We start from the raw sequence: 12,047 nt of genomic DNA on the forward strand, positions 1-12,047 counted from the left end.
CCTGGATTTGACTCGCATCATTCATGATCGTTTCCATCACATAATGACATCAGAGTTAAAGGCTGACCAAATTCTCTGCAGAGGCATGCAGAGCAGGCCATTCAGCCACTGGACTCAGAACCACAGATGTTAATGATGAGTAAACAGTTTAAACACAGCTAAGATGCTTAAACAAAACAAACGCCTTGTTGCTCCTTCCTTCGCTCCTTATGTCTCATTTATGCTCTACATTCCCAGGGGAGCATTTAAATGATAAATGTTTTGCACGACCAGGCAGGTTTACAGTACCATTACTTGACTATAGCGCAGGATGCACAAATCGTCAGCGAGTAGCAGTCGATGAAAACTTAAAGATTTAAATAAGGGTTTATGTTCTATTCTTTCATAATCTTGGGCTAGGTCAGAAAACATACTGCCCGTAATGCCCAAATCGAGCAGTCAACCTATCACCACAGAATCTAAAATATCAAGTTAAACACAACTCCTCTTTTTGCATCTGGCCTACCATACAAAGAAGAATTTTTCCCCAGTTGATCATCGATCTCAGTAAATGGCGACACTACAATATGCCTCTTGTACTGACTGTTTATCTCCAGAGTCTCTGTGAGAGTCACATAAAGTACTGCACTGTCTGCAAAGGCATCCAGCTGACACACACTCTGCAGGGGCTGGATATTTATCTCTCCCAGGATGATCCTCTGCGAGGCATAGCTCTGACTTTACATCATGAAGGAAGCAGCTGGACTGGGCTTAGTGCTCTCCGAGTGTGTGGACGATGAGTGTGTGGAGAGGGGGGCAGGAGGAGGCCAGAGGTAATGCGTTGCGTTATGGGGGGATTTTAATGGCTTGGCTTTGAACTCCCGTGCAACAAAAAGCTGTCTTATAGGAGCGTCTCCGCTTTGCAACACGAGCCACTAATATTTTCCATCGTTCTGTTCCTGTGGTTCAGAGTCTTAATAGGATGTCAGAAACAGTTTGTAGTCGCCTGCTGTGTAAAATCAGTCAGCTGTGTATATCGACAGAAGGCGGGGTCTGACCCGAAACGTTCGGTGTTGCAAGCGCACTTACCGTGGCGATTTGCCGATGATGGTGTTGCTTCCCTGAATGTCTGATAAAGGCGTCCGTGGAGTCTTTCTGGTCATACCTGGTCACAAACAAATAGGCATCAAGGAATGCAATCAATATATATATATATATATATATATATATATATATATATATATATATATATATATATATATATATATATATATATATATATATATATATATATATGCACACAAACAAAATATTAGATTTTAGAAAACAAAACAAGACAGACAACAGCAACCAAAAGAAGAAAAAAAACACGTTTCTGACAACAAGTGCCACTCTGGTGTTATTGCAGTGAGTGTTTTGTGTTTTTTTATGAGCCACACAACCAAGTGGGGATGATCTGGTATTAAATGGAGATCTGTGATGTTAACAGTGATGTGCTCTGGTTAGTGTTGACATATGGAAGATGGTACTGAAGAGTTATTTACATTAGTCTGGACTTTACACCTACTTATTAATCTGATTAGTTGCTTCAAAGAGGGACACGGTGGGACCACATTTAATTACCCAAGACAAGCTAAAATCTAAGTGCGGTTGCAGAGTGACAAGCCTGCAGTGGTACAACTGATCCGTTTTTCTCTGAAGTCGTGCTGAAGGATCACAGAGATCTACAGGGTTAGCCTACTGAGAAAGCTGAAAACTGGGACTGAACATTATACCATTCTCTGTTTCATCATCACTTTGCACAACACTTTCACTCTCATCTGGAGCTGCAAGGTAGCACAGAACAAAAAGACACAAAAACATTTGAGCGCACTGACAAGTTCATGGAGGCCCGTGACGTCTGAGCGGCCGGTTGTGTGCCCACCACCATGTGAAAAAAAGCTGCCTGTGAGCGAGTTAGTCATGAAGTTGGCGTCATTTCCTCCATCACCAACACCATCACCAGCAAAACATTTGTTAGTGACGTCTGATGTGAAGTGCAGGTGAGGTAGCAGCTACACCAACAGGCTGTGAGGTAAACTACACCGCTAAACAGGACACCCAGAGTAGTTTCTAACCCAGACTAGAGTCAGCAGACAGCGCGTTGCAACCATGCACTCGTATTTCTGCAGGACTCTTAATGTGTGACACAAGTGTCAGAATGGCTGAAGCATGCTAGCGAACAACGTGCAAGAGGGAGACAGAGGGATCAGAGACCAAGCATCTAATCCACAATAAGAGCTGCAAAAAAAAAAAAAAAAAATCAGAACAGTGCCGTACAAAAAAAATATATATACATATATTTTTCACATTTTATCACATTACAATTTCAAACAAAGTCTTTTTTGGGGGGATTTTGTGTGACAGACAAACACAATTGCTTGTTTTTTTTTTCATCTTTTTTTTTTTTTTTTTTAACAAAATCTCAAAAGTGAAGCACACATTTATATTCAGTCGCTTTTAATCCGTTACCCCTGAATAAAATTCAGTACAACCAATTGCCTTCAAAAGTCTTCTAATATGTAAATCCTGAGATTAAACAGCAAGCTCTGGTAATACTGAGATAAATCTGAGAGAATACTGAAGAAGCAGCATCATGAAGACCAAGGAACACAACAGGCAGGTCAGAAATAACGTCTTGGAGAGGTTTCAAGCAAGGTTGGCTTATAAGACATCAATCTCCAGGCTTTGAACATCTCATGGAGCACTGTTAACTCAATCATCTGATACTGGAAGAATATGTCACAAGTGAAAACCTATCACAAGAGGGCCATCAGATGATTAATCTTAGACAAAGCCATGTTGCCCTTGGTAACTCTGAAAGAGCTGCAGAGATCCAAAGCTCAGACATGACAACTAGTAGACGCCACAAACCTGGTCTTGGACGGAAGGTTATTTGTTGCAAATAACCTTTTGTGGAGAGGCCAACACTGATTTCTTTTCCCTGTCTGAACAGAAAACCCGACACTGCACATTACGCTGAACACACCGTTCCCAATGTGAAACAGGGTGGTGGCTACATCATGTAATGCTTTTCCTCAGAAGAGATGGAGAAGCGTCTCAGAGTTGATGAGAAAATGGATGGAGTTAAATACAGGGACACCCCTAAAAGAGAACCTGTGGGAGTTTGCAAAAGCTTTATCTTCTGGGTAGAACAACAGCACTAGAAACACAACAAGAGCCACAATGGCATGGTTTCTGATGAAAGCGTATTTGTCTGTCAAAGAGCAGACCTACATCCAAACGAGTCTCTGAATCAAGTCTTAAATTGATGTCCACATAATCAATTGTGGTACAAAATGCAAAAGACCTACTCATGTATTTCCTGCAATAGAAGGCTCTATATAGCATTGCTTCATACAGGCTAAACAGATATCCACACAGATTTTTATCTGGAAGAACATTTGAAAAACATTGATCACTTTCAATCCACCACACATATATACCCTAATTTGTGTTGGTCTGTCACATAAAAAATCCCAATAAGATGTGACAAAATGCGAAAAGGCTTAAAAGGCACTGGAAATGTTCTTAAACAGACACTTATTGAACTCTTTTGGCTCAATGCGGCTACAGTGGAGCTGAAGATGTTGGTCGCTCTCATCCCTTCAGTTTCCCCAAGTCATGGTCTAATATGAAAGTTAGGAAGGGTTATTGTTTTCTTGGCAGCCTTACTGTGCTTCTCCTCTTTGCATCTCTGCAGGATCTCTAAGCTTCTCTGATGCACAGGGTGCTGCAGAAAGCTAAAACTATCCATTTTTTTCAATACTGCACAGGGCGCAGCGTCATCATGCCCTTGGAGAAGCAAAACAAAAAAAAAGGAAAGAAAGAAGAACAAACAGGGGCAGAAGAGAGAGAAAGGGAGAGAAATAAAGAGATTAGACAGTGTAGAAGTGGAGGATTTCGGGAGATGCAGTTTTCTACATGAACAAGACATCTGCAGAGAAGATGGTAGACATTTCAAAACGACTCTACGGGGTTCGGTTCCCTGGGCCTCGGTGTGCAGTCATGGCCAAAGGTTTTCGTGGTGGTGCAAATGTCCTTTCAAACTCTGCTGCTTCAATTTGCATTGGTTTTTGATTCCTCTTAATTCCTTTCCTTTTTTGTTGTTAAAAAGTTTACTTTATAATAAAACAGAGTCTCACTGTATTTTTGCCCTGAAACAAAAGGGTCATCTCATTTTTTTATGTAGTAGTGCCAAAGAGTCCAGCTAATTAGCAGATGGGTTATTATAAAAGGCCATGAAGTCATCATCAGATCACAAGCAGGAAACCAGCTGCCAAAAGATTCCCTTTCTGCATCATCCAGACTTTCAAAGTGAGGGATTTAGCTATTGTAAAGAAGTTTGAAGTCGTCCACAAGCTATGCCTCCCCTGAACAATCCCCCCCAGAACAGTTTTGCCACCAGTGCAGAGCTTAGCAACACTGGCAGCAGGGGGGTTGGTATGGATCTGCACACACAGCGAGGCAAAGGCAGCAGCTTTGTGACAACAAGGCCAGCAGAGAAACCTCTTCTGTCCAAGACAAAGTTCCTGGAAAAATATTCAGCAAAACGTGCTAAAGATTAAGAACAGAACACCACGGCAAACATATTTTCTCTGTTTGGAACATTTGGAAATAAAATACCACGATGAGTGAAGAATTTCTGCCAACAGTGTATTGATTTTAAAAAGTTGCCCAAAAAGTACAACTATTTTGGAAATATTTGGCGATAAACTGTATCTTCCTAATCCCAAAATAATGTCTGATAACGCCAAGATCTAAAATCCTAAATTAAACCAGTCAGGATAAATCTCCACAGTTCTTTTACTCATTGAGAACCCAAAGACAGAAGTCAACTAACTGATCAAAACCAAACACCAACAACACAAGAACGTCCACCATCAGCCGGGATTTGGGGAAAACCGGATGTCCAGCCTTTCAGGGGAACAGAAGGTCAGCACTGTCAGCATTGGCTCTTCTCAAAACCGATGATTTGCTAAGTGGATGGCTTTGAAGCTGGTGATGTGTTTTTAATTTCTGATCAGCATGCACCTGTAACATTTTAAAATACTCTTATTAAACTGAACATTTGCATCACGGACTAAACATTTGGCCTTGACTGTAAGTGCACACCCCATAAGCTACTTCAACGTCTATCTACAGCTTTTTTCTTCAGTTCTGAACATCTAGTCTCTTTAGACAAGAGGATGGTGAGTGAATACAAATCAGTTCAGTCCAATTTAGTCAAAATCAACCTTGAGATTTTTCAATATTACCTTCAACAGACACTGTTGGGTGACTTTAATTATTTCTAGTAGGATTTCTAGTGGTCTAAACAACTATTCTAACAGCTACAATGAAAGTGAAGCAGAATGTTTACTGATCTCACACAGACAGTAATGTTTAAAACAATCCGATGCTAAAGTCTATAGAATTAAAGTCCTTTTAAAAGTGAACTCTAAAGGGAGAAAATGGCATTTCACAGAAAGAGGAAGCTGAGAAACAGAGAGCAACAACTACTGGAAATACATGACAAAACTACTGGCACTACTGACACTATCACAACTACTGACACAAAATTTGGTGAGAAAGAACCAAAACCATGACTGCATTGCAACCCATCATTATTCCCCTTTTTTAACAATTAATTTTTCACTGTCCTACCAGCTCAGTCAACAAGACATGAGCCAGTTGCTGATATAAACGTACACCAAAGCTCTAAAATACAATGCTTTTAAGCCTGGTTAAATACAATACTCTTCTTAGAGTTTAACATCATTAATAAGATGCTACAGAAAATACCCAAGTTGTTTTCTGGTTGTATGGGGCAAGACCCTTCCAACACCTTTTTTCTACGCACTGCCAATCAGCTGGCTGATAGAAGACTTGTGCACTTCTTCCTCGCTTAGGGGGAAACAAAGTTCAGGTGTTTTGTTCTCACCGAGGCGATAATCTGACTGATTACCCATCTGATAATAACTTGTGTTACTCTATTAAGAACAAAACAGTAGAAAAGTTACAGTATAAAGCCACAGCTAAATCTAATAACCATTTATCCCATATCTTAGCTTTCATCGATTTATCAAAACATTTTTACAAAAAATATGTTGAAACAATTATTTATGTTTCAAATAAAAAGAATTTAGGTCAAGTTATTTATGTATGTGCTAAAAGCCTGACACGATGATATCTTAACTCAATGTTAGCACACTGTAATACTACTCCATGCTGCTTGTCGTACCAAAGAGTCTGGGTCATTTTTCTCTTTCTGTAACATGTGCAGCAATTAAAGGAGCGCAAGATCACAAAAAACATACATTTCCCTTACTTGTTTGATCATCTACACTTAACACTTTTTAAAGGATTTAAAGCAGCGGCTATAGATGTGCTCTCTCACCAATCTTCTTGTGCGTGTGCCTCTTTCCAGCCTCTCTAAAAGCCACCAGGGCCCTAAAGTACGCTCGGAGCACCGCCCAGCGGAAAGTGGCAGACGGGTCGATGCAGATCAGGCTGCAGATGAACGCGTTCTTGCTGCTCTTTAGCAAAGCTACGATGTCTGGCCGCATGTGATCCGTGTTCTTCTCCCTAAAATCCTGTGTTGAGATAAAAGTTATTATAAATACAAAATATTCTGACTTCCCCTTTATCTGGATATAACTCATCTTCTACTGAACACAAGAAGATGGATTTCAGATTTTGTGTGAAGAAAACCCAACTGACCTTGACACGGTACTTGACCTTGCCAGCATAGTGTTTGATGATGAAGGCGGGCTCCATGACGGCAGGGAACTCGATGTAGCGGTTCCCCTCATGCTGCCGCTTGAACTTATCCAACAGCGTCTGATTGGTGGCTTGCGGGAAGCTGGAGTCAGGAGCAAAAAGGAGAGCACTTTGAAGAACAATAGATGTTGCATCTGCTTTTAATGTTCAGGAGGAAACGCATCAGAAGTGAGCCAGAGAATCGGTACGCTGAGGCACTTGTTTAAAGCCGTCGCTTACATCATGGATCCTGCAGCATTAAATCACACAGAAAATGTTCAATTTTTTTGATCTCTGCTCCTAACATGACAAATTCATGATGACCAGAAAAAAAAAACATCATAGTCAACGTCATCTGATCTGCAGCCTGTTAGAAGACTTTCAGTGCCAATACAGGAAGGCATGATGCTCCTTTTTCACAAGCTGACACCATTCTGAGGCCAGGACTCATATGTTCTCCATTACATCTGGGCTCCAGAGACTCCGGGCTTCACCTCGACTTTACTCGTTTTCTTTGAGTTTTTAAGAGGCTAATTCTAAAAGCTGTTCCTCATAACATCGTGTCTGACAACAAACAGCTCAGAAATTAGGCGCAAAGCGGAACGGGAAACTTTACTATAGCTACACACTTTTTGGTTAGGCATGGTGTAATAAAGCCCATTGATGTTTCCATGTTTAAACACATTTACTATATTGAACACTACAGCAGCAATAAACTGTGCTGTGCTTGAAGTGTTTCTTTTTTTTGGGGGGGGGGGGGGGGGGCATGGAAATCAATTACTTGTAAGCAAAAGGGGGGAATTGTTTACAAATTATGAAATAGGCCCTTTAAACAAGAGGCAACAGAAGAACAGATTCATTTTCTATTTGATGTTGAACAAAAGAAATAAAATCTTCACAGCGGATCTCCTTTAAACTTGATTTCAGCTCAGATTTCCTGATGTACCATTAATAGTGAGAGCCAGGGAATCTATTAAGAAAAGAAAAGGGAAAAAAAAAAAAAGAAGACAAGGCGCTCACAGGAAGGAGACGAAGGAAGAATGAGACACCAGGGGTTCTGGAACAGGGTGAAACCTGAGCTATAAAAACAAGACAGCTGAAAGACTGTGTGCTCTCCAGCTTTTCCATGTGGGAAAAATCTGTTTCAGTGTGCAAAAGGAGAAGAAAGGGAATTAAAGGAGGAAATATTGTTCCTAAATCAGTCACAGAAAAGCCATGAACTTCACAGTATCAGAAGTATTTTCTTTTTGCTGCTATGATGAAATCTATTGAACAGGAAACAGAGCTATGATTAAATTGAGATGTACTCTAAAACCTTTTATTCTCCGCATTAATAAGACAGGGCTGCACAACACAGAAAGGTTGCACAGACAGATTAGTGCCGATTTAAAGTTCTAGGCTGCCTGAAGCATGAAACAAATGAAAGGGTTCCTCGCTTTATCTGTTCATGTCTAGCTTTGTCTTCATATGCAGTCATGTGCCGTGTCCTGTTTCATGCTGTGTCAAAGCAGCAAAACAATCACCTGCTTCATCACATCAACCAGGCTCTTTTTCATGTCATATAGCAACTTAATCTTAATTAAAAAAAAAAAAAAAAGCAGCAACGGTTGTACCGGTCCATAAATTATGCGGTTGGTGGGCCAGTATTTATCCATTTTACAGCTAATTGAGTTTTACTGTTTTAGCTTATTTTTCCAACAGCTGACAGCATGAGGATAGAGAAGAGGTCTAAGCTGGAATAAAATCAGAAACTTTGCAGCCGTGTCAGCATGCGTGCCAGTTCTGCTTCATCCAGCCAAATGCACTGGATGAACCTTTTTACGGAGAAACCAGAATTGTTCCTGAGGAAATGAACCGGTCAAAGTAGAATACTCACTTGCACTCTTCATCCAGCAGGTGGAACAATGCGGTGGGCTTCTTGCTGATCAGGTTGATGCAGCCCGTATTGTCGATATAATCGATGTTCCTCCAGCTGATGTCCTCAGCTCTGTACTCCTCCTGAAGGGTCACATGAGAACTAACGGTCAGTCCTAAGTGACCTTTAGCAGTTTGGATAAATAAGGTATGTTCTTAAGTGGGATTGTGTTCAGATCCTACTTAGCAAATGACACAAAGGAGGCACAATCTGCCAATTATAAATTGAGCGCACATGTGGCGTACCTCAAGGGTCTACCTTTGGGCCACTTTTATTCATCATCTACACAATCCTCCAATATCACAGGACATTATGTGTTATGCTGATGACATACAACTTTATATTGCTGTGTCATCACTTGACTTTTGTCCACTACTGTCACCAAGTCAGTGCGTCAGAAACATCCATGAGTGGATGGGTCACAATCTCCTCCAACACACACAGAAAAGACTCAAATCAGTTTTTGGCCCAGAACATGCAGGTTAGAAATCTACACTCAGACTAGTTGTAACTTGAGACAACATTGCATGGAAAAAAAACCTAGGTTTCATGATTGACTCAGACTTTCTTTGTTTTATTAAAAATTGAGGTATCTCTCTGAATCAGCTTATAATTTTTGGAATAAAGGATTTTCTAAAAAAAAAAAAAAAAAAAAAAAAAAAAAAAAAGCTAATCAACACCAGATCTCAGAAGACCAGTCCCTATATTTATACACACTGGCTTACTGTATGTGAAAGGACATAATCATAAATCTTGTTGATTGTCTAAAAGGCAATAGATGGTCTTGGACCAAAACAGATTTTTTGCTTGCGTTCAGCCACGAACCACTTAAACCCCCCAGGTCACCTGACACCTACTTTTTCCATGTTCCCAGTACCAGGACTAAACAAGGTGAGTTAACATTTACACTGCCAGTCAAAGCTTTATCATTAAATTGTTTGTCTTTATTTTTATTGCTACCTCAGGAAATTCTTCAGGAATGGTGGTAAACCATTTCAGGTAACTACCTCATGAAGCTCATTGAGAAAATGCCAAGGGTGTGCAAAGCACTAATCAAAACAAAGGGGAGCTACTTTGAAAAACCTAAAAAACATAAAATATGTTTTGAGTTATTTAACATTTTTTATGATACATACTTTAGCTTCATAGCTTTGATTACTTTAGTATGAAATCTACAATGTAGTAAGTAATAAAAAGTAAGGAAAAGGCATTGAATGAGAAAAATGTGTCCACGCGTTTAATTGATTGTGTAGTTTCCATGTTCCTTAGCTCTGGAACAAACTCCCTGAAAACCTGAGATATGCAGAACCTTTTCCTAAATACTGACTGAAAAGTTGATAGTTTACTGCAGTCTTTCCATATATTACCTAGATATAACTATCAGTTCATGTCCATCATGTCTTAGCTTTTTTATTTGATTAAATGTGCATTTTTATGTTTCTATGTGATACTTCATGCTTTTAAAGTGTAATTAATGTTTTTGCTTTATGTCATGTTTTTGTGTATTTGGTAATTTTAAGGTATCTTACATTGGTTACTTTGTTTTCCTGTTAAGCTCTTTGAATGACCCCGTGCTTCACAAATTTGCTTTCACATCAGAAAATATTTATTTGCTCATAACAGTATCAGTTATTTACACATCATGTTCATAATAAAGCAGCTTTTTGTGCTTTAATATTCAGAGAAACTATGTCTTTCCCAGTTTCGTGTCCTCATGGGAAAGAGATTTAACCAATGAAGACCTTAAGCCAGGGGAGGTTTAATAAAATTGCTTCTCTTGTTCTCAACCCAGAGTCAGGAAGCTGGAAAAAAAAAAAAAACTAATTGCGTTAAAAAAAAGTTTGTCTGTATCCACAAAAGTAATGTTTACAGGGAAGAAAATTAAACAACAAACCTTTACCTTAACATGCAGTAAAATACATTCAATAGTAGCTTTATGAATAGCAGTTAATGGCTCTGTAGCTTATAAGTATTGTTTCCCCTTTTCATGGTTTGAAGGATTTTACAAACCTTTTTTTTTTAAATCCACCAAATGTGTTTTCTTATAAAACAAAATGTAACCTAAAGCTATACACTACATTACATTATATTGCTAAAGCATTGCACCTTTACTCATTTTGTCAATCCCAAGTTATTGGGATCATCTGTGATAGATCAGTGCAATGGAAATGTAAGCAATAAAATGGAAACAGCAGACTGTTTTCATATTTTTATTTACAAATAAACAAAAAGTGTACCATGAATGCTTACTTTACTCTGACTCCCCTAAATAAAATCCAGCCCAACTAATCACCTTCCAGAGTCAACAGGTGTTCATTTAGATTTAGCCGTTGTCAAACGGTGAACAGACTCATGAAGACCAATGAACACATGTGACAGAGATAAAGGTGTGGAAAATAAACACTTCACCGTGCCCTGAACACAACACTCCCACAGTGAAACCTGGTGGTGGCAGTATCATGCTGTGGGAATGCTTTCTCCCGCAAGGAAAGGGAAGCCATTCACAGCTGATGAGAAAATGGAGAGACCTTAATTCAATAGAGCATCTATGGAAAGACTTAGGCACCAATGTTCTCACATGCTTAGAAATCCAGTCAACCAAAGCTGGAGATTGTTTTTTTTCTCAAGACGAATGAGCAGAAAGTTTAATCTCCAGATGTGCAAAGTAGGAAGACATTGTCCAAAAAGATGCGGACCTGCATCTGCTCCAACCTTTGATTCTAAAACATTTGGGCATGTAACAGTGATAACGATGCACCACATGATTGTGGAGGTTAATCTGAAGCAGAGAGGTAATCTTAGAGTTGGGCTATTTTTTTCAATATTAAAAGAACTTTGAGTTAAGAGAGTGAATCTTAGTTTATGCATAAAGTTAATCTGAAGACACGTACAAAGAGTGAGTAGAATGTCTTGGGCAATATACAGTACTACTCCTCCACAAACCACAGCTGAGTAATTACCCAAAGATGCAGAGTCAGCTCCCTTCTGATTCACAAAATGAATATCATCTGCTTTCAACCATACGCTGCTACATCTCAGAACAAACAGGTGTTCACTGGAATTTCTCTGGTTTTACTGATTTATCGACAATCATCAATTTCTGAGATGTTTTTACCGCCTGAAAAGTGTTTGTTGCCGTAAAAGCAGCATTTTACAGCTCTGTAGTTGGACAGCACTAACACAGAGTACTGTGTAACTGTGAAGTAGCTTACAATTGTAAAAATCCCAAAAAGTCCAAAGTTTACGTTGTATAGAGACCTTTAGCTGCAGATGCACTTGAAAGTTTACCTGCAGCCAATCATCTAGATTGGTGGGACTTTTACAGGGGTTACATCGTGGGTTTCCAGGAGGGCAATTGGTCATATGGCGCAGT

At 39.5% G+C, this 12,047-nt stretch overlaps 1 protein-coding gene across 1 annotated transcript in view; it reads right to left on the bottom strand.

The window, feature by feature from the left end:
• The window catches only part of myo9aa (myosin IXAa), a 119,417-nt gene that overhangs the window by 33,872 nt on the left and 73,498 nt on the right, over positions 1-12,047 (bottom strand). The window contains 6 exon segments of the mRNA XM_036136172.1: positions 1,069-1,144; positions 1,755-1,805; positions 3,694-3,813; positions 6,398-6,593; positions 6,721-6,862; positions 8,636-8,757. Of these exon segments, the coding sequence (XP_035992065.1) occupies positions 1,069-1,144; positions 1,755-1,805; positions 3,694-3,813; positions 6,398-6,593; positions 6,721-6,862; positions 8,636-8,757 (707 nt within the window).

The sequence above is a fragment of the Fundulus heteroclitus genome, chromosome 4 (genome assembly GCF_011125445.2).
Source record: "Fundulus heteroclitus isolate FHET01 chromosome 4, MU-UCD_Fhet_4.1, whole genome shotgun sequence".
In the NCBI taxonomy this organism is placed as follows: domain Eukaryota; kingdom Metazoa; phylum Chordata; class Actinopteri; order Cyprinodontiformes; family Fundulidae; genus Fundulus; species Fundulus heteroclitus.